This window comes from Acinonyx jubatus, chromosome A3, assembly GCF_027475565.1.
Source record: "Acinonyx jubatus isolate Ajub_Pintada_27869175 chromosome A3, VMU_Ajub_asm_v1.0, whole genome shotgun sequence".
Taxonomy (NCBI): domain Eukaryota; kingdom Metazoa; phylum Chordata; class Mammalia; order Carnivora; family Felidae; genus Acinonyx; species Acinonyx jubatus.
In genome coordinates, this window is record NC_069388.1 from 23,598,264 (window position 1) to 23,620,330 (window position 22,067).

The 22,067-nt window shown below is 41.0% G+C and overlaps 1 protein-coding gene and 1 long non-coding RNA gene across 3 annotated transcripts in view; both read left to right on the plus strand.

Moving 5' to 3' along the window:
- Positions 1-22,067, plus strand: part of TRPC4AP (transient receptor potential cation channel subfamily C member 4 associated protein) — a 69,407-nt gene that overhangs the window by 35,749 nt on the left and 11,591 nt on the right. The window contains exons 8-9 of one of the 2 annotated variants that reach the window (XM_027069932.2): positions 6,884-7,069; positions 17,579-17,721. In XM_027069932.2, the coding sequence (XP_026925733.1) occupies positions 6,884-7,069; positions 17,579-17,721 (329 nt within the window). Of the gene's footprint in view, positions 1-6,883; positions 7,070-17,554; positions 17,722-22,067 lie in introns of both variants that reach the window. The other variant, XM_027069931.2, reaches the window with a different exon arrangement.
- On the plus strand, positions 7,776-9,982 carry LOC128311129 (uncharacterized). The gene is made up of 2 exons (XR_008289130.1): positions 7,776-9,579; positions 9,811-9,982. It is a non-coding gene; the product is annotated as an uncharacterized LOC128311129 (long non-coding RNA).

The following is a 22,067-nucleotide window of genomic DNA, read 5'->3' on the forward strand; positions in this document are numbered from 1 at the left end:
AGATTCTGTGTCTCCCTCTCTCTCTGCCCTTCCCGCACTCACACTCTGTCTGTCTGTCTCTCTAAAAAATAAATAAACATTAAAAAAAAAAACAAAACAGTAGTAGAAAGCCATGATCATCCCACAGTAGCCCTGAGGATGCTTTGAAAACAGTACTTTGTTTCTGAAGTCCAGTTGACTGGATGTGTGGGTTCCCAGGCCTAGCTCTGCAGAATTGCTAAGTGCTACATAGCAGTCTCCCTTCTAAGTACTAAATATGAGTCCTTCATTAACTCTGTTAGCATTCTAGTTTTAGTTATGAACACCCCATAGTCATGACTGTATTTCTAGGTTGTTAGGGAATATAATTATACGTGTTTTAGTCATAATAAAAACAGAAGTATATGAACCCTATGGACCCCAGGTTGGTGGTTCCCCCTCTAGGCTTGTTTTTCTTCCTGAGTCCATAGATCCAAGGCCTACCCTGGTCTGTGTAGGCTTTTATTCCCCTCCCTTCTCCTTTCTTAGGACTTTTAAGGAGTACTCATTTTAGCAAATCATAAAATACTCATTCTTAAAAACATGAGTTCTATTATAATTAAATTATACCTTAAAGCTGATTTAAACACACATACATGTATACTGACAAAAGTTCACATTTGTTAAACTGCTGTGTAGCAAACATTGAGCTAACTGCATAACCGAACAGTGATTTTATTTACTTCTCCAAGCAGCCCCATTCATTGCACAGCTTAGGAAACTGAGGGTCATAAACTTTCATCTTTTAGTTTTACATTTAAGGAATCTGTTCTACAGATCATTTTTATCCTGTTATTATCAGTTACCTTCACCCACCTGTCTATAAGCTACCTTAAGTGAAACCAGCACTGCCCATCATTCTTGGAGGACAAGGTATTTTAGTCAGTTGATTTTTTAATTAACTGAGAGTTAACCCCAAACCTAGTTTCCTTTATATGAGGCATTAAAAAAAGGAAGTCTTGGGGTGCCTGGGCGGCTCAGTTGGTTAAGCGTCTGACTTCAGCTCAGGTCATGATCTCACAGTTCGTGGGTTCAAGCCCCACATTGGGCTCTGTGCTGACAGCTCAGAGCCTGGAGCCTGTTTCAGGATCTGTGTGTCTCTCTCTCTCTCTCTCTCTCTCTCTCTGCCCCTCCCCTGTTCATGCTCTCTGTCTCAAGAATAAACATTAAAAAAAATTATTTTTTTAAAGGAAGTCTTTATAAAATGTCTAGGTTCACTTGTATACCTGTGTGGCTAACCCATGAGATACTCTACATGTGATGTCTGCTTGTAGCTTTTGGGTTGAAGGTTTATTAAAAGTTGTATTTTAGCACATGATGTTTCCCAGCTCTCTGACCATACAGTTCCTCTTTCCCTGCCTCCTGCCCCCACACACATTTTTCTCCAGTCACATGCCCTGGGAAGGCCAAGGTGAACTCCAGTCACATGCCCTGGGAAGGCCAAATCACAAGTGCAATGAGAAAGATCTTAGTTCTCAATATTGTCATGCTTTAATTGAACTCCGGTACCGGATATTTTTAAATAAAGGTGTGTGTAACAGTCATCTCAGGCTGCCATAATAACATACCGTAGACTGGGTGGCTTAAACAACAGAAGTTCATTTTCTCACAGTTCTGGAGGCTAGAGGTTTGAGATCAAGGTGCCCTCAGCATTGGTTTCTGGTTTGCAGACGGCTGCCTTCTCACTGTGTCCTAACGTTGTCTTTCCTCTGTGTATGTACAAAGGGAGAAAGAGATCTCTGATGTCTCTTCCTCTTATATAAGGACATCTGTCCTATTGGATTAGGGCCCCACTCTCATGACCCCATTTAATTACCTCCCTAAAGGCCTGGTCTCCAAATACAGCTACATTATGTATTTGGGCTTCAACATATGAATTTGGAAGGGGACCCAATTCAGTCCATAACCGCATATAAAGCTGATGTGTTTTTGTTTTGTTTTTAATAAATTGTGGCTGTTTTCTTACCCAGCAAAATAGTGATTTATACTGTCTTTCTGGAGCTCAGATAATAAAAATGTTAGAGTCCTCTTTGGATTTCTCAGAACTACCAGTTGTTCTTCTATCCGTTCATGTGGGAACAGATGGTTTCATCTGGGGGAAAAAAAAATCAAGATTTTAGTCAGAGATGTAGATGAAGCCACAGGCCAGATAATTATCAATTTATAGGTCACACTGAGCTAACAAGGGCTGATTTCTGCAACACAGGAGCTAGGAGAGAATTCAGAATCCTCTCAGCTGGAAAGCAGGGCCTAAGCTGAGGAGAAAGGTTTGCGGGAATATTTCAAAATACTGATGTTTTAACAAATATGAGAGAAAAGGTCTGCTTTTGCAGAAATTCAGAAATTGTGTTTCCGTTGTCAACCAGTTTGACATTTTAACATTAACCAGTAGTGTGTGATAGCTGCTGGTAAAGCTGTGAGAATTACTAGCACACTGTGGTGCTGGGTGCCAGTTCCCAGAGATTGTATATCATTTGATGAGCATAATTAGGCCAATGATTTTTTTTTCAGGGTGAGAGCCCATAGCTTTTCATCATGTTTTCAAGAGATGAGTGACTCACAGAGGCTCTAGAATCTCCCAAGGTGGGGGCCGGAGTCTCGGAACTCTGAATGCTGGGCAGGTCACGTTCTAAGTGCTGCGTCTAAGTGCTGTGTGGAGAGTGTAGGGCAGGAAGGAACTGTCCTGTGAGGAACTGTCCTGTGAGGAACAGAGAAACTGCAGCCATTCACCCTCCAGAAAAGAGATTAAGAGAAAAATCCAGCTCTGGGAAGGTTTTCCTGTAGAATCCAAACTCTTTTATTTTTGGAAAAAGTAATACATGTCTAAGGTTTCTTAAATAATAAGAAGAGCAGGTATATACAATAGAAAGTTTGTTCCCCCTCCCCATAGCAACCTGTTTCATTTTCTCATATGACTCTGCAGAGAAATTCTGTACCTGCCCAGTCAGGGGGATGGAGGGGGAAAGAGATTGGCTGCTCCCTGTCTGTACAGGTGGTAGTATAAAATAGCCTCCATTCTGCTCCTTGTTTTTTTCGCTTAACTTTATCTTGCAAAGCATTCGATTCCAGTACATACAGAATTATGTGATTCCTTTTTATAGCTACATGGTATTCTAATATATGGGCATACCACAATTTATTTAACTAGTCCCCTATTGGTGGAAATTTGGTTTATTTTTAAACCTTTGTTCTTACAAATAACAGCCTTGTGTATGGAGTATGATGTGCTGGATATTTGCCTTTTAAACTTTGATAGATATTGACAAGTTAACCCTCTAAAGAAATTATGGTACATCTTTTCTGCCCATCCTCCCTGTACATGCTTCCCATTGCAGGGCCTTTTTAAACTTCTTGATGTCTGCCAAGCCAATAAGTAAAAAATGGTATCCCAAAGCAAAAAAGCTACCTCCATGTATTTTTTTTTTAAGGTGAGTGTCACATAACCAAATAAACTATTTAAAATGAACAATTCAGTAGCATTTAGTGCATTTACAGTTTGTGCAACCACACTTCCATCTATTTTCAAAACATTTTCATCACCCCAAAGTGAAACTGTGTACATGTTAAGCAGCTGTTCCCATTCTTCCCAAGCCTGGCAACTACCTGCTTTCTTATACCTATGCTAGATATTTTTTAAATGGAATCATATAATACGTTAACTTTTTGTATCCTGCTTTTTTCACTTAGCATTATGACTTTGAGGTTCATCCATTCTGTAGCATATCAGTGTTTCATCTTTTTTTTTATGGCTGAATAATATTTGTATATACCACAGTTCATTCATCTCTTGATGGACATTTGGATTGTTTTCCCCTTTTTGGCTGCTGTGAATGTCATGAGGATGTGTTTGTACATATTTATGTGAGCGCCTCTTTTCAGTTGTTTTGGGTCTATACTTAGGTGTGGAGTGGCTGGGTCATATGGTAATTCTGTGTTCAACTTTTTAAAGAAAAGTTAATTTTAATATAATTACAGCTTTAAAAAAACATTTTTTTTTTAATGTTTATTTTTGAGAGAGAGAGAGAGACACCAAGCATGAGTAGGGGAGGGCAGAGAGAAAGGGAGACACAGAATCTGAAATAGGCTCCAGGCTCTGAGCTGTCAGCACAGAGCCTGACGCAGGGCCCAAACTCACAAGCCATGAAATCATGACCTGAGCCGAAGTTGGATGCTTAACTGACTGAGCCACCCAGGCGCCCTTGCTTTTTTTTTTTTTTTTTAAATGAGTTCGGACATTATAGTCACTAATTTATAGAGGATGGAAAGGGGGCTAAGAGTATTTGCTGAGCTCTGTGCTAGAACTTAATTTAATATGCGTTTGTACAATCCTAGCTGTACTTTGTTGTAACTTATTTTAGTTTTGAAGAATTTTCTTTAATACTGTGTTCTTTTGAATTTTATGTTAAAATTTTTCATTTAGGGATACCTGGGTTCCTCAGTTGGTTAAACATCTGACTCTTGGTTTTGACTCAGATCATGATCTCATGGTTTTTGGTATCGAGTCCCTTGTCGGGTTCTGCACTCTTAGTTCGGAGCCCAGTTGGGATTTGCTATCCCTCTCTTTCTGCCCCTCCCCCCTGAAAATAAATAAATAGACATTTTAAAATTATTTAAAAATTTTTTTCATTTAGATTCTTCACACAGAGACATGTATATGACACATATAACATTATAATGATACCTATTTACCCATCAGCTCGATTCAGCAGTTGTCAACTGATGGCCTCTCTTTATCCCCATTCGCTCCTCTCTTATTTTGAACTTTTTTCTAAAGTTTATTTATTTTTGAGAGAGACAGAGGTAAGTGGGAGAGGGGCAGAGCAGGTTTCAGGCTCTGAGCTGTCAGCACAGAACCCAACGTGGTGTCAGACCCCTGAACCATGAGATCACGACCTGAGCCAAAGTTGGATGCTTAACTGACAGAACCCCCAGGAGCCCCTTGTTTTGAATTATTTTGAAGCAAATCCTAGATACAATAAAATTCAACTTGCATATATTGCAGTATTTCCACAATTTTAAAAATAACTCCAATATCATATTATACCCCCAAATTAATAGTAGTATCTTGGTATTATGAAATACCTACTTTTTTTCAATTAGATGATACCTTCACACGGTTCTAAAGAATCTACAGGCTCAAAAAGGTGTTCATCGAAAAACTACCCCCTCACACTCGTGTTTCTGGTCACCTAATTCTCTTTGCCTTTGGCAACCATTGGTGTTTTCTGTCCTTCCAGGAAGATTTAATTAATATATGTATAAGCAAATACGTAGAGATGTTAGTCCTTATTTTTAAAGAAGGTTAAATGATAAATTGAAGATCTACAACCTGGATTTCCCTGCCTCCAAAGTGTATTATGTTCTCTGATGCTGATCACAATTTCCATCTTATTATTGTGAGCAAAATGGGATTAGTGGAAATAGGAGTTGGGTGATTATTCAGTTTCTTTCTTTACCTAAAAAACAAAACAAAAAAAAAACTTCTTTCTTACTGTGAGTACATGTTTGTTACAGGAAAATGAAACTAGAAAGAAGTAGGGTTTTTGTTTTTTGTGTTTTTTTTTAAGTTTATTTTGAGTGAGAGAGAGAGAGCAGGGAAGGGGCAGAGAAAGAGGGAGGGAGAGAATCCCAAGCAGGGCTTGAATGCAGGGCTCGATCCCTTGAAATCAGGACCTGAGCCAAAATCAGAGGAGTCTGGACACTTAACTGACTGAGCCATCCAGGCACCCCTAGAGAGAAGTGGTTTTAGAAGAAGCATTTAAATGGGAACACCTGGGTGGCTAGTTGGTTGAGCATAAAAATAAAACTCTTGATTTCAGCTCAGGTCGTGATCCCAGGGTCATGGGATTGAGCTCTGTATCGGGCTCCATGCTGAGTGTGAAACCTGCTTAAGATCCTCTCCCTCTCTCCTGTTCTCTCTCCTGCCCCCTCCCCTTACCTCTGCCTCTCTCCTCCTCTCTCTCTGTCTCAAAAAAAAAAACAAACAAAAAAAAACATTTATATCCTTTCCTACTCAGGAATGGCCAGAGTAAATACCTTGTTGTATAGGGGCACCTTGGTGGCTCGGTCGGTTGAGCATCCGACCTCAGCTCAGATCATGATCTCGCAGTTCATGATTTCGAGCCCTGCATCGGGCTCTGTGCTGACAGCTCAGAGCCTGGAGCCTGCTTTGGATTTTGTGTCTCCCTTTCTCTCTGCCCCTTTCCCTCTCATGCTCTGTCTCTCAAAAATGAATAAACGTTAAAAAAAAAAACAACCTTGCTGTATAGCCTTCATTCTTTATGTGTATATTATGTGCATATTTTAAAGAAGCAAATTTTTAAAGAAAATGGGCTTAAGCCAATACTGTGTAATAATTTTTTTCTCTAACAAGTTTAATTATCTTTACTGAGTCACCGTATAAAGGTATATGTGTCATTGTTCTTAGTGTCTATTGTATTCTATTGTATTGGATATAGTTTTAATCAATATGCTGTTGATGACCATGTAGTTGTCTTTATTATTTTGCTATTGTAGAAACCACATCAGTGAATATCTTTGTACATATAATTGGTTATTTCCTTATGGGAAGTTCCCAGAAATGAAGCTCCTGGCTCAAAGACACACAGATTTAAGACACTAAAGTTATTCCAATTTACATTCCCACTAGTAGATATAAGAGCCTGTTTCTCTATACCTGCTACACTTGAACTTGTTTCTGTAATTTACTATTTTATTTTGGCTTGGCATTTCATTTTAAAGGGAAGCTCTCTGACTAGCTACTGTCAGATTAAAAATCATTCCTACCACAGGTAGGAGACAGGCTCCTTGTTGAGGGCTTTAGAGCTGGTTGGTCTCTGTTTTGAAAATTCCCTCTCCTTGGCAGCGGCCCTTCTCAGCATCCCTGGCTTTGTTGAGCGGCTTTGCAAGCTTGCGACTCGAAAGGTGTCAGAGTCAACGGGCACAGCTAGCTTCCTTCAGGAGTTGGAGGAGTGGTACACATGGCTAGACAATGCTTTGGTGCTGGATGCCCTGATGCGAGTGGCTAATGAGGAGTCTGAGCACAATCAAGGTACTTCTGGGCTGGGGGCTGGCGGCGGGGGGTGGGGGGGTGGCAGTGGCAGGGAGGGTCTTCTATGATGTGGGGAGCTTTCCCTTAGGCTTCTGAAGCCATTCTTGACCTCTTTTCTGAGAAGCATTAATTGAAATTTGCTCAGTAGAGTTTTCCTCAGGGAAGTCCTAGATCAGAACTGTTAAGACACTTTTGAAAGCTAGTGACAGAAACCTCTTTAAACTCCCTCAGTGTAGACCTGATTGCAGGGAGAAGGGACTGTCTGGATCCAATAACCAAAGCATTCTTGGGAACTCAAAGAGTCCTTTCCATGTCTCTTCTTCATTCTCCATGGTTCTTTAGTGTTCTCTCTGTTCCGATGAGTAGACTCCTAGTTTCAGCAGTAGCTTCCTGGTGAAGAACTCTGGCCTATCTTGGGTCATATGCTTAACGGTGAAGCGTTTGACTCTGGCCAGCAAGATGGGGTCAGATTGTACAAACCCAGGAATTCTCACTGTAATCATGCAGGTAAAAGTGAAAGGAGGAGTTCTAGTTCCAGGATGGCAGTGTATGGAGCTCTGTGGACCTGCTCCCCATTGCAACTGTAAACAAAACCTATAAAAAACAACAAAAGCCATCCATGTATATGTGGAAGTTGTTCTGAGAGCATACAGCAAATGAGGAAACATTTCTTCAAGGAAATCTGCTAAAACTCAGAACAGTGAGTGTCTTTGACATTTGAACTTTTGCTTGTTGGGAATTCTACTCTGGGCTGGCGTGGCCAAAAAGACACAACCCTCAACAGAGGACACAATTCCCAAACAAGGAATATGGTATCTCACCGTTGAAGGGGAGGAGGGCAGACCACCAGCTTTTCTCATTCCCTCCAACTCCAAGTTGAAGAGGCTAAATTCTTGATGAGTGTACCCTTACAGGTCGGAGGCTCCCTGCCCCAACACTACTGAGATATAATTGATTTATAATACTATGTATATAGCATGTTGATTTGATGCATTTATGTATTGCAAAATGATACCATCATAGCATTAACTAACACCTCATCACATACTTATTTCTTTTTTGTGGTGAGAACTTTTAAGATCTCCTTTATTAATGTCATTCAAATATTATTAGCTATAATCCCCATGCAGTACGTTGGATCCCCAGAACTTATTAATCTTATAACTGGAAGTTTGTACCTTTTGACCACTATCTTCCTAATTCTCCCAACCTCAGGTAACCAGCATTCTATTTCTCTGAGTTTGACTTTTTTTAGATTCCACATAGAAGTGATATTATATAGTATTTTTCTCTTTCTGACTTCATTTAATTCACTTATTGCACATAATGCCAGGGGCTCCTTTCTTCTGACTACCTTTGTACTACACTCAGTACAGAAGCTGTGCCCTAGGCCTGGCAAGCAAGAATTCTGTGACCCTGCTGTCCTTGCCCCAACTCAGGTGTAGGACAGAGCTTCCGTGTAGGGAGAGGCAAGCCAAAAGGACTTAAAAGTCGGCTGACCCTGCTCAGAGTAGCGGCACCAAGATTTTGCCAGGACGAGAGGTAATGCATAAGAGCAGAAGGTAGGGAAGTTCAGACCTAAGGGTGTTCTGGAAAACAATGTTGATTTTGGTGGTAAGCAAATAAAAGGAGGATGTTAGCTCTTAAGTGAGAACAAGAAGCTAAACCATAGGGGCTCCTGGGTAGCTCAGTCTGTTAAGTGTCCGACTCATTGATTTTGTCTCAGGACTTGATCTCAGGGTTCGTTTGTGCTTGGGGGGTGTCTCTCTCTCTCTCTCTGCCCCTCTCTCACTTGAGGGCGCACCCCCCCCCTCTTTCTCTCTCTTCAAAAATAAACATAAAAAAAAAAGTTAAACCATAGGCTGGGTAGTTTACCAGTAAGAACCAGGAAAACAGCTAAGCAGAGCTCTTCTGAGGTCAAAACCAACCTCAGTCTCAGAAACTACGTTGGCCCAGTTTTAATTGGATTAGATTTTGGAGCACTTTATTACCCCCCAAGGCATTGTCAAAAACAGTGGAGCATTCAGCCAGCAATTAGTGGAGTCTGACAGCTGGGTTTCATACCAGATGAGGCAGAAATCGTCATCCAGGGAGACTGTAAACACCCCCACAACTTCACTCCTCTGAAGCAAAACACCAAGGACCTCGCTAGTCTGTGGAGAAATAGACTTTGCTGAAATAGTCTAGGGAGGTCACTGAACAAATGAACAAGAAAATAACAAGCCCCAAAAGGGAAGAAGGGGAACCAGTATCCACAGTTGCTGTATTATTTATCTAAAATGTCAGTTTAAGGAGCGCCTGGGTGGCTCAGTCGGTTAAGCGGCCGACTTCGGCTCAGGTCATGAACTCACAGTCCGTGAGTTCGAGCCCCGCGTCGGGCTTTGTGCTGACAGCTCAGAGCCTGGAGCCTGCTTCAGATTGTGTCTCCCTCTCTCTCTGACCCTCCCCCGTTCATGCTCTGTCTCTCTCTGTCTCAAAAATAAACATTAAAAAAAATTTTTTTAATGTCAGTTTAAAAATTTTTTTTTCAACGTTTTTTATTTATTTTGGGGACAGAGAGAGACAGAGCATGAACGGGGGAGGGGCAGAGAGAGAGGGAGACAGAATCGGAAACAGGCTCCAGGCTCCGAGCCATCAGCCCAGAGCCTGACGCGGGGCTCGAACTCACGGACCGCGAGATCGTGACCTGGCTGAAGTCGAACGCTTAACCGACTGCGCCACCCAGGCGCCCCTAATGTCAGTTTAATAAAATGTATGAGATATGCAGAGCAAGTATGGCCCATATACAGGAGAGAGCAGGCAACAGAAATTGCCTGTGAGAGAGCCCAGATATTGGATTTAATGGAGACTTGTCATAAGGAGGTCAAAGAGCTAAAGGATGCTGTGCCTAAAGAAGTAGAAGGAACTAAAGAAGCTATGACGACAGTATGTCATCAAATAGAGGGTATCCGTAAAGAGGAGATAGAAAAAGGAGCCAAACGGAAGTTCTGCAGTTTAAAATTATAAATAACTGGAAGGAAGAATTCACTGAAAGGAGCAAGAAGAATATTCAAAGAAATAGTGGCTGAAAACTTCACAAATTTGAAAAGCATTAATATATACATTTGAAAGGCTCAAAGAACTGCAAGTAGCATAAATTCAAAGAGATTCACACCCACATGCATCATAAGAGAAATGCTAAAAGACAAAGAGAAAATCTTGAAAGTTGAAAGAGAAAAACAAACCCTCATGTTCAAGAATATTTCTTTAAGCTTGATAGCTGACTTCTTGGAAATAATAGAGGTCATAAGCAGTGGGATGACTAAGGGCTGAAAGGAAAAAAGTCAGCAGCAAAACTTTCTTTCAGAAACAGATGTGAAATAAAGACCTTGCTAGATGAACAAATACTTAGAGAATTCATTACTAAAAGATCTGCCTTATGAGAAATACCAAAGGAAGTTCTTCAGGCGGAAAGCAGGTGACCTCAGGCAGTAATGTGAATCTATGCAAAACAACAAAGAGCAGTAGTAAAGGTAATTAGAGAATCATAAAAGACAGTATAAATGCATATTTCTTCTCCTTTTCTTAATTAATTTAAAAACAGTTGTGTAAATAAAACCATATATTTATAATTATATTGTTGAATCTGTAACATACAGAAGTGTGATATATTTGACAGTAACAGCACAAAGAAACTTTGTGGGAACTTGGATGGGACGAAAGTTGTATTGCAGTGAGGAAATTATACCAGATAGTAACTTGAATCAACAGGAATCAATGAAGACAACCAAAGTGGTAAATAAGAGGATCAGTATAACAAACTCTATTAATATTTACTTGCTCTCCTTTCTTTCCTCAGCTTCTTTAATGAACATGAAATTATATAAATTAATAATTACAACAGTGTATTGTGTAACAGTGTGTGCAGTGTGTTGTACAATATATTGTTGGTTAGTGTACATAGATGTAGTATGCATAAAACTAATAGCACAAAAAGAGGAGGGGGAATAGAGCTATATAGGAGCTCTGGAATTAGTATAAATCTGAAAAGATTCTGTCAGGTTAAGATGTATATGGCAAACCCGATAGCAACTGCAAAGAAAGTAACTTTAAAAATAGAGAAAATCGTTAAAGGAATTATGATGTTATACCAGAAAGTGTTCACTTACTACAAAAGAAAGTATTATAGGAGAAATAAAGGAATTTAAAAACACATAAGCTATGCAGAAAACAAAAAGTAAAAAGGCAGAAGTAATCCCAACTGTGTCATTAATAACCTTAAATATGAATAGATTAAAACAATTTATCCAAAAAATAGTCATAGTGGAGTTTTTAGAAAAGATCCAATTGTATGCAACCTACAGGAGGTATACTTTCTATTCAAAGGTAGAAATAGGTTAAAAGTAAAGGATAGAAAAAGATGCATACTTCAAAGAGCAACCATAAGAAAGCTGGAGTGGCTATAGTAGAAGAGACTTGAAAACAAAAAATGTTATCAGAGATAAAAGAAAAAAAAGGACATTTTATAATAAGAGGGTGAATCTATTAAGAAGATAGAACAGTTATAAACATATCTAACAACAGAGCCAAAAAAATAATAAATGAAACAAAAACTAATAGATTTGAAGAGAGAAATAAGCAGCAGTAATAGTTGGAGACTTGAACACCCCACTTTCAATAATGGAGAAAACAACTAGAAGATCAAGAAGGAAATAGAAGACTTGAACAACACTCTAAACCAACTAGACTTGGGGCGGCTAGGTGGCTCAGCTGGTTGAATGACTCTTTATCTCAGGGTTATGAGTTCAAGCCCCATGTTGGGCTCCACACTGAGCATGGCGCCAACTTAAAAAACAAACAGGGTATGTGGGTGGCTAAGTTGGTTAAGCATCCAACTTCAGCTCAGGTCATGATCTCGTGGTTGGTGAGTTTGAGCCCTGCATCAGGCTCTGTGCTGACAGCTCAGACAGAGCCTGGAGCTTGCTTTGGATTCTATGTCTCCCTCTCTCTGCCCCTCCCCTGCTCGTGCACTTGCTCGCTCTCAAAAATAATAAACGTTAAAAAAAATTTTTTTTAAACTAAACTTACTAGATATATATAGAACACCACCAAACAACTGCAGGATATACGTTCTTCTCACATGGCACATGGAACATTCTCCAGGATAGACCATATGCTAGGTTACCTAAAAAGCCTCAGTAAAGTTGAAAGGATTAAGATTGTACAAACCAAGTATTTCAGTCACAGAGAAGTAGTATTAGAAATTAGATATTAGAAACATGGAAATTAAGTGATATAATTCTAAATAACCAATGGTTCAGAGACAGAATCACAAAGAAAATTAAAAGATATTTTGAGGGACACCCAAGTGGCTCAGTCAGTTAAGCATCCGACTTCAGCTCAGGTCACGATCTCACAGTTCGTGGGTTTGAGCCCCGTGTTGGGCTCTGTGCTGACAGCTCAGAACCTGGAGCTTCAAATTCTGTGTTTCTCTCTCTCTCTCTCTCTGCCACTTCCCTGCTCGCTCTCTCGCTCTCTCTCTCTCTCTCTCTCAAAACATTAAAAAAATTCAAAGATATTTTGAGACGAATGAAAATGACACAACATACTGACCTTAAGGAATGCAGCTAAAGCATGCTAAGGGAGAAATGTGTAGCTATAAATCCCTACATTAAAAAAAAAAACAAATAAAAACTCAAATTCCCCAATCGGTAACCTAATTTTTCTCCTTAAGTCATTGAAAAAGGAAGAGGCAAGCTATTTTCTCAAAGCAGGCAGATGGAAAGAAATAATAGGATTGGAATAGAAATTAATGAAATAGAGAATTGAAAAATAATAGAAAAAATCTACAAAACCAGAAGTTGGTTCTTTGAAAAGGTTAACAAAATTAACAAACTTAGCTTCACAGATCAAGGAAAAAAAAAAAAAAGACAATATTCAAACTACTAAAACCAGGAATGAAAGAGGGTACATGACAACATGTACAAAGATAAAAATGACTCTAAGGAAATACTGTACACAACTGTATGCCAACAGATTAGACAGCCTAGATGAAATGGACAGATGATAAGAAAGACAAAAACTCCTGTAGCTGACTCGAGAAATAGAAAATCTGAACAGACCTATGAAAGTAAAGGGATCAAATTAATAACAGAAAAACTACGCCCCCCCGCCGCAAAGAAGCCCTGGCCTCTTAAGTAAGAAGCCATTTAAATAAGAATTAACACCAGTATGTCACAGACTTCCACAAAATAGAGGAGGAAGAAACACTTCCTAACATATGAGTCATAATTAATCTGATATCCAAACCAAAGACACTATAAGGAAATTACAGACCAGTATCTCTCATGAATATAAATGTAAAAATCCTCAAGAAAATACTAGCAAACCAAATTTAGCAACATACGAGAATTATACACCTGACCAAGTAAGTATATACGTGACTAGGTAGGATTAATGCATAGTTGATTCAGTATATGAAAATCAATTGATGTATACACTGTATCAGTAGAAGAAAGAACAAAAATACGATCATTTCAGTAGATGCAGAAAAGCATCAGACAAAATCCAACACCCCTTCATGATAAAAACACTCAAACTGGGAAGAGAAAGGAGCAGTCCCAACCAATTAAAGGGCATCTTAAACCCCCAGCCAGCATACTTCATGCCCACAGACTGAAAGCTGCTCCCCCACTAAGATCAGGCACAAGACAAGGACCCCTGCCTTTGCTGCTTCAACTCAACATTGCTTTGGGGGTTATAGGTGAGAAAGAGAAATAGAAGGCATTCAGATTAGGAGGAAGTTAAGCTGTCTCTCTTCACAGATTTTATATATAGAAAAACCAAGGAATCCAGTAAAAACAAAAACCCACTAAACTAATAAGTGGGTTCAACAGCGTTTCAGATTATAAGGTCAATATACAAAATTCAGTTGTTTCTATACAGTAGCAATGACCAAACCAAAATTAAGAAATTTCATTTATAAGAGCATCAAAAAGAGTGCAATACTTAGGGATAAACTTAACAAAGAAATGCAAAACTCCTACTCTGAAAATTATAAAACATTTTTATTATTATGAAAGAGGACCTAAATATAAAGCAATCTCGTGTTCATGGACCGGAAGACTCGGTATGATTAAGGTAGCAGTACTCCACGTGTCGAGCTCTGTGTCTGTCAAAATCTCAACTGGCTTCTTTGCAGAAATGGATTAGCTACAAACCATGTATCTAATGAGGGACTTGAATCTAGAATTTGTAAAGAACTCATACAGGTCAGTGATAAAAACACAACACATTTTGAAATGTGGGCTAAGGATTTGAATACCCATTTCTCCAAAGCAGAGATACAGATAGCCAATAAACACATGAAAAGATGTTTAACATCATTACCATCAGGGAAATGCAAATCCAAACCACAATTAGATACTACTTCATACTTGTTAGGATGTTTATCATCAAAAAGACATGATAGCAAGTGTTGGCAAGGATGTGGAGAAATCAGAACCCTCATTCTCTGTTGGTGAGTATATAAAATGGTGCAGTCACTTTGGAAAACAGTCTGGCACTTTTCACAGTTCCTCAAAAGGCTAAACAGGGTTACCATATGACCCAGAAATTCTAGTCCTACTTATATATCCAGGGGAAATGAAAACATGTTTATGTAAAAACTTACACGTGAATATTTACAGCTGCAGATTTATAATAGCCAAAATATGGAAATAACCCAGATGTCCATCAGCTGGTAAGTGGATAACAGAATGTGGTATATTCATATAGCAGAATATTATTCAGCAGTGTAAAAAATGAAATACTGATACATGCTACAACCTGAATGAATCTTGAAAACATTGTGCAGAGTAGAAGAAGCCAGGCATAAAAGGTCACATATTTTATGATTCCATTTATATGAAATGTCTTAAAAAGGCAATTCCTTTGAAACAAAGTACTTTAGTGGATGCCTAGAGATGAGGGGTTTGGTGGCAAATGAGAATAAGACTTCTTTTTGGGGTGATGAAAATGCTCTAAAATCAGTTATGATGGCTGCACAACTGTGAGTATGTTAAAAACCACTGGATTATACACTTCAAGTGGGTGAATTGTATGCTGAATTATAGCTCAAAGCTGTTTTAGGAAAAAAAAAAAGAGTATGCCCCAGAGTGCAGTGTAGACCTATGGAGGGTGGTGACCCCTTGAATCAGTTTTATGCAGCTGAAGAGATTGGAGGGAAGCAGAAACCTCTCAAACTAGTTTGCCCATCCTCATCCTTGGGAATTAATCTTGTTGCTGAGCTCTGGCCATTGGTTTAAGAACTGCCTTTCTTGAAAATACTTACCCCAGAGACTTTCTTGTCAAACCCGTGAAAACCAGGCACCAAAGATCGGCATTGCTCAGGGAAGCATCTGAGCTGCCTGTGTTTCTCTTTCTCCACAGACGTTTATTACTGAGGAGGGCTTGTTTGCCATTCGCTGTGCCTGTCCTTCCCTTAAGCATCCTGTCCCCCAGTGGCTCTCCAGCCCCCTTAGCACAGAGCCCGACATGGGGCTCGAACTCACAAACCACGAGATCATGACCTAAACTGAAGTTGGGACACTTAACCAGTTGAGCCACCCAGTCACCCCAATAAATAAACATTTTTAAAAATTTAATTGAAAAAAAAAACCTTGTAGATTAAAAAGAAAAAAAACTAGTAGCAAGCAAGCATTAGCAGAAAAACTCATTTTCTTTTTATTTACCATATACTTACATGTTACTTATTCATGTGCCAGGCATTGTTTTCAGCACTTTGAATATATGAAATCCTTTGATTTTTGCAATGTTGGTAAGAGATAGGTACTGTTGCTGTTACCCCAGTTTTATAGGTGAGGATGGATACTGAAGCATAGTGACATCTACCAGCTTACCCAAGGCCACTCAGCTGGTGAACAGTAGTAGAGCTGGGTCAGATGTGGCAGGCTAGCTCGGGGGCTGTGCTCTTAACATCTGTGCCATGCTGCCTTTCAGTCTTGCTTCACTCAACAACCCGTCATCTCCCAGGGTTGTGATTTTATATTAGTGACATGACATGGCTGTAAAAACATAGTTCCGTGCCAGTAGGGCAGAATAACTTGGGTTCTTGTACATTGGTATCACCTTGTAGAAGTCACCAGACTTTTGCATGCACCTTACCCAAATATTACTTGATAACCACTGTTCTATCCCATATAGTTTTTCTGGCCCTTTGCAAAAGGTCTTGCAGCAGTTCCAGTGGGAGCTTGGAAGGACCTTAGTAGTTACTCATTCTTCTTTTCACGTTAAACATGAGAAAAGTTGAGGGGAAGTAATCCCTAAGGTGTCTTGACCCTGACCAGTACTCTTTTAAAATAACAGGGACCTAAGAGGAAGGCTCCCCAAGAACCAGGTGCTGGGCTTTTCTTGTGTTCTCATTGACTCCAAATAGCCACCCAGCCGTCCACAGTAGCATTGCTGTTACTTCCCTTCTATGAAGCAGTCTGAGGCCTAGTGTGGAGGTAACTTGACCAGTGTCACACAGCCAGCAAGTTATAATCCCAGAGCCCTCAGCCTTCAGCTCTTTGTTCTAGCACCTTCCCATGAGTATTCTTGATTGTAACCTGCATGATTCATTGAGACTTTCTTGTTAACTGGGTAGTAGAATAAATGTGATGGTTTACCTGCAGCCCAAAATATGATAGCTGGCATATACCATGTCCCAGAAATATTACTTAGCTGCTGCCATTGTTACTAACAATGAAACTGGGTAAAATGGAAGTCTGCTAGTAGACACTATGTTCATCTGTATCATTAACAGCAGTTGTGGTGCCCAGTCTGCCTTGGAAAGCTGAACCTTAGAAAACTTTAGATGGTTCTTTGCAAAACAGGAGAAAAGAAATCTCGGAAAAGAATCCCTCTCAGTCTTTCGGCAGTGCTTCCTTGTAGAATCTAGGTAGAGGTACCAAGTACTTAGAGTCAATTGTGACCTGAAGAGAGTTTGGCACAATTCGTTGCTAGCTCACTGGGCACTTGGGTGGGGGATACTCTCTGATGATGACGGGAGAAAAGAATATCAGGAAGAGATGGATCTTGTTGCATTGGCTGTGTCAGAGCATTTTCACTGTGTTAAAGTCAGTGAGATAGAATGCAACTGCAGAGTCGATTTGGTTTTTTATTGAGTATAATTGATACCGACGTATTATTTTCAGGTGTACACCATGATGATTTGATACTCGTACATAGTGCAGAATAATCGCTACAGTAAGTCTAGCTCACATCTGTCACCATACATACAGAACTTCTTTTCTTATGATGTGCAGAGTCGGTTTTTCTGTTTTTAAGCTTGCCTGGCCCCTATGTGCACAGAGGGGGTTTTGTGGCTTTCAAAGTCTCTGTCATGGGCTCAGGGGCCAGTCTAATGGCTCTGTTACCTCAAGTCTGTCCAGAGCTGGTTTGAGGAGCAGAAACATGTTTCCTTACAAGCAGTGTTTCAACCCTCTCTCCTGGTGGCTGTCTCAGCCTCCATTGTGTTCCCTCCTCCAGGGGCTTCTGAGGAGAATGGCCTGCCTCACACTTCCACCAGGACCCAGCTGCCTCAGTCAATGAAGATCATGCATGAGATCATGTACAAACTGGAAGTGCTCTATGTTCTCTGCGTGCTTCTGATGGGGCGTCAGCGAAACCAGGTGGGCCCCCCCTCCCACACGTCTCAGAACATGTCCCGGGCACTTGTGGGGCATCAAGTACTCCATTAGGCTGTCACTCCAGCCCAGCAAAGTGCAGGGGTCGTTCTCCTCATCTCTGTTTACATATCAGGAAGCCAGTCTCATTCCAGAGTCCATAGTCTTTCTACCATACCTTGCTGTGGGCAGCATTTCTGGGCAGAGCATTGGTGCCCAGGGCATAGCTGGTTGCTTGGCCATGTTACCTGACCTTGTTAATATGAAGAAGAAAGGGTTTTTGTGACAGGACGACTGCCCGGTAGATGCACTAGAAGAGTTGCCAGTCCGATGGGGGCTCAGGGTGGTGGGCCAGAGCTGGGAGCTGTATCAGTTACAAAAACTAGACAGCTATTGGGGCTCCGCATGTGCTGGGGTTGAAGGAGCAAGGGCCTATAACCTACAGGGGGAGAAAGAGAGCTCTGGAAGTAGCATTCCTCTTCAGGATAGATGAGAACTAGTCCTCTCCTGCTGACTAATCATTGCCCTGTGGATGAAAAAAAGGTGGGCAGTTGGCGGGGGGCACTCAACAGTCCTTAAGCTCCTTTTTGAGTCAGACCCTGGACCATCATAGCAGCTCCGTGCAAGATAGGTGAAGTTATCCCCATCTTACAAGTGAGGAGCAGTTTTGGATAGCGTAGCCAGGGAGAAGACTCACTGCAAAGATGACATCCAGCATAGCAGTGTCATGAAGAAAGTGAGAGGGCCATGCACGCTGATCCCTGAGGCAGCCTACCAGGTAGAGGGAGCGAGTCCTGAGGTGCGAACATGCCCAGTGCGTTGGTAGAATAGTAGGGAAGCAGGGGCATGGACTGGAATGATCAGTGAGGGGAGGGATGAGGATCCCATCTGGGTTTCACAGGCCATTTTAAGGACGTGGGTGTTTACTCTGAGTGACTGGGAAGCCACCCCTCTGGCAGCCTTGTGAAAGAGATGGTAGTAGCCAGGACTAAGCATATTGGTGGAGGGGAGTCTCAAGAAGTGCTTACAGTCTGGATATATTCTGAAGGTAGAACAGGTAGAATTTGCTGATAGTTTGGATGTGGGCACGAGAGAGGGATTAAGGGTGACCTCTTTGACAACTTCTAAGGTTTTTGGCCCAAGCAGGTGGGAGGATGGATTGGCCATTTATTGAGATGGTTAAGACTGTGGGTTAGGAGTTAGGGGAGAGGAGTGGAGGCGTAGAGAGAAGGGCAGGGAACTCAGTTTGAACAAGTTAGGTTTGAGGCGTCTCTCAGAATCGGCACCCGGATTACCTGCACCTGGAGTTAGGGCAGAGGTCAGGCCCGGGGCTAGAACCATGGAGGTTGTCAGCATGCAGTTGGTATTTAAAACCAGGACCCTGGATGAAGCCCCACCCTGACCTCCACGGCATTGAAGCTCCTTACTCCAATATGGAATACATTTGTTACGAAATGATTACGTCGCTGTGCCCTACATGTGTTCAGTGCTTTTATCTTTTTTCACGGTTATTCACATTTGAATTTGGGGGTATTTGGTAAGTTATAAAAAAAAGTGGTGACCACCTCTCCCCTCACTTGATACTTGAGGAAACCAGGGTACAAAAAGGGCTGTGCTCTCAGGTTCCAGGCATCAGTAGAGCCATCTACTTTCTGTCCCTCATGACCGTTCCCTGCTCCCTGAGCAGCCTTCCTGTTCCCAAGTCTTTATGAATCAGTCATTGGTTTCTCTGGTTAACCTGTATGATTACTGCTGCTGCTGCCTTGGAGGGACCACAGGCTGGCCTCAGGATGCTGCCCACCTGAGAACCAGTGTTCTGCTGGCATGTCCTCAAGAGCACAGTCAGCATTGACTGCATTCTGCCGTATGCCGGCACTGTGGGGACATGGATCCACAGGCCTCATCGAGGCTGGGTCAGCAAGGAAAAGGGATTCCCCGGCCAGGCCTCCCAGAAGGTTCCTCCTTAGAGTGGCCTTTTTGTTGTACATTCAGGCCAAGTTCTCTGACCAGTCTTGGTTAAATTGAGGTCACTCTTCCCAGATGTCCTAAGTTCCATTTCTCCAGTGCTCATGTAAACAGTCAATACAGCACTTCCTGTAAAGTCAGGCCCTGCATTTGGGCCACATTACCTCATTGAATCCTTTCATCGTCTTCACTAGCTCTCATTTTCCATCAGGGGACTCAGGTTCAAAGAACATTGTCCAGAGTCACAGCTTTGTCCAGTTTTGGCCTCCTGAGATAAATGCACACCCGGGCACCTGGGTGGCTCAGTCGGTTAAGCATCTGACCTTGCCTCACGTCATGATCTCACTCTTCGTGGGGTTGAGCCCCGTGTTGGGCTCTATGCTGACAGCTCGGAGCCCGGAGCCTGCTTTGGATTCTGTCTCCCTCTCTGCCCCTCCCGCGCTCTGTCTCTCTCTCAAAAATAAACATTTTTTTAAAAATTTAAATAAATAAATGCACACCTGTGGTAGGCCTGAATGACAGGCTTTAGGATCAGAACCCTTGAGTTAGGCCGACATTTCCACCACTGCCTTGGCCATCTGTCCTGCTAAACTTCCCCTTCCCCTTGTAGAATGGGAATCAGTAAGCACTGATCCTGTGCTCAGGACTTTACATACATTTTCTAGCTTTGTCCTTATAAGAGCCCTGAGAAGAAGTAGTAATAACTTTGTTTAATAACATATTTTTTGATAGGTAAATAATTCACATAGTTCTTTATTAAAATGTGTAAATAAGCTGGGCGCCTGGGTGGCTCATTAAGTGTCCGACTTTGGCTCAGGTCATGAACTCGTGGTTTGTGAGTTCAAGCCCTGCATCAGGCTCTGTGCTGACAGCTTGGAGCCTGCTTCAGATTCTATGTCTCCTTCTCTCTCTGCCCCTTCCCTGCTCATGCTCTGTCTCTCAAAAGTAAATAAATGTTAAAAAAAAAAAAAAAAAATGTAAACAAGCATGAATGAAGCCTTTCTCTCCTCTGATCCTGGATATTCTGGTTCTTCCATGAAGCATCTAATTTTTACCAGTTATTCATGTATCCTTCTAGAGACATTTTATGCTTATAAAAGCAAATATATTCCTCTCATTTTTTTAACACAGTGATTAATATAGCATGTACATATTTGCTTTTTTGATATTGTATCTTGGTAAATGTTTAATTCACTATGTGTGAAAGACCTCAATCTTTTTTCTGGTACCTTATACCCCACTGAATGGATATGCCAAGGTTTACACAACTAATACCCACTGACGGGAAGTATAGGTTATATCTATTTTTTTGGTATTGCAAATAGTGCTGCTGTTCTTTAGTGAGTAACTTTACACATATGTCATTTAGTATGTGGATCTGAGAATAAATTCCTGAAAGTAGAATTGCTGGTCAAAGGGAATATGCATTTGCAGATTTTAGAGATCTCACCGAAATGACCTTCTTCTGCAGGCAGTTCAGCAAATGCCCTCTTACCAGTAGTGAGTGAGCGTGCCTGAGGCCCAGCTCTCCAGCACAGTATTATTAAGCTTTGTTCTCTGCTAACCTGAGAAAGCGAAACATTCATTGTGATTTGAATTTCTTTTAGTATTATAAGTGAGGCTGAATACTTTCATATATTGAAGAATGTCTTGTATTTTCCTGTCTGTAACCTTTGCCCATTTTTTCTGTAAGGTTGGTCTTTTTGTTTAAGAGATTTGTAGGATTCCTTACAGAGGAAATTAGCTTTTTGCCTATGATGTGAGATTGCCACTATGTTCTCCATTTTCCTATTTGACTTAACGACTTTGCTTATTGTGAATTTTGCCACAGAGAATTTTTAAAGGTTTATATGATTGAATTGAACGGTCTTCTCTTTTGGCTTCTAGGTATACTTAATATTTTAGAAAATCTTTCTCGTATGGTCGTTTACAAAAATCTTTGCAGGGGCACCTGGGTGGCTCAGTCGGTTGAGCGTCCGACTTCGGGTCAGGTCATGATCTCGCAGTTTGTGCGTTCGAGCCCCGCGTCGGGCTCTGTGCTGACAGCTCAGAGCCTGGAGCCCGCTTCGGATTCTGTGTCTCCTCCTCTCTCTGCCCGTCCCATGGTCATGCTGTCTCACTCTGTCTCTCAATAATAAATAAACGTTTAAAAAAAATTTTTTTTAAATCTTTGCATAGATTTTTCTAGGATACTTAGAGTTTACATCTTTTAAATATGTTTATCTTGTCTCTAGTTGAAATCTATTCCTACTCTGAAGCATGAGGGGTATTTATACTTTAATGATATGAGTAGGAAACAAACTAAGAACAAACAAATTAAGAAATTTGATTAAGGTTATTAAGTTCGTATGTGTTGGAGCTGCTTGTCAAACTCAGGACTCCCTGAA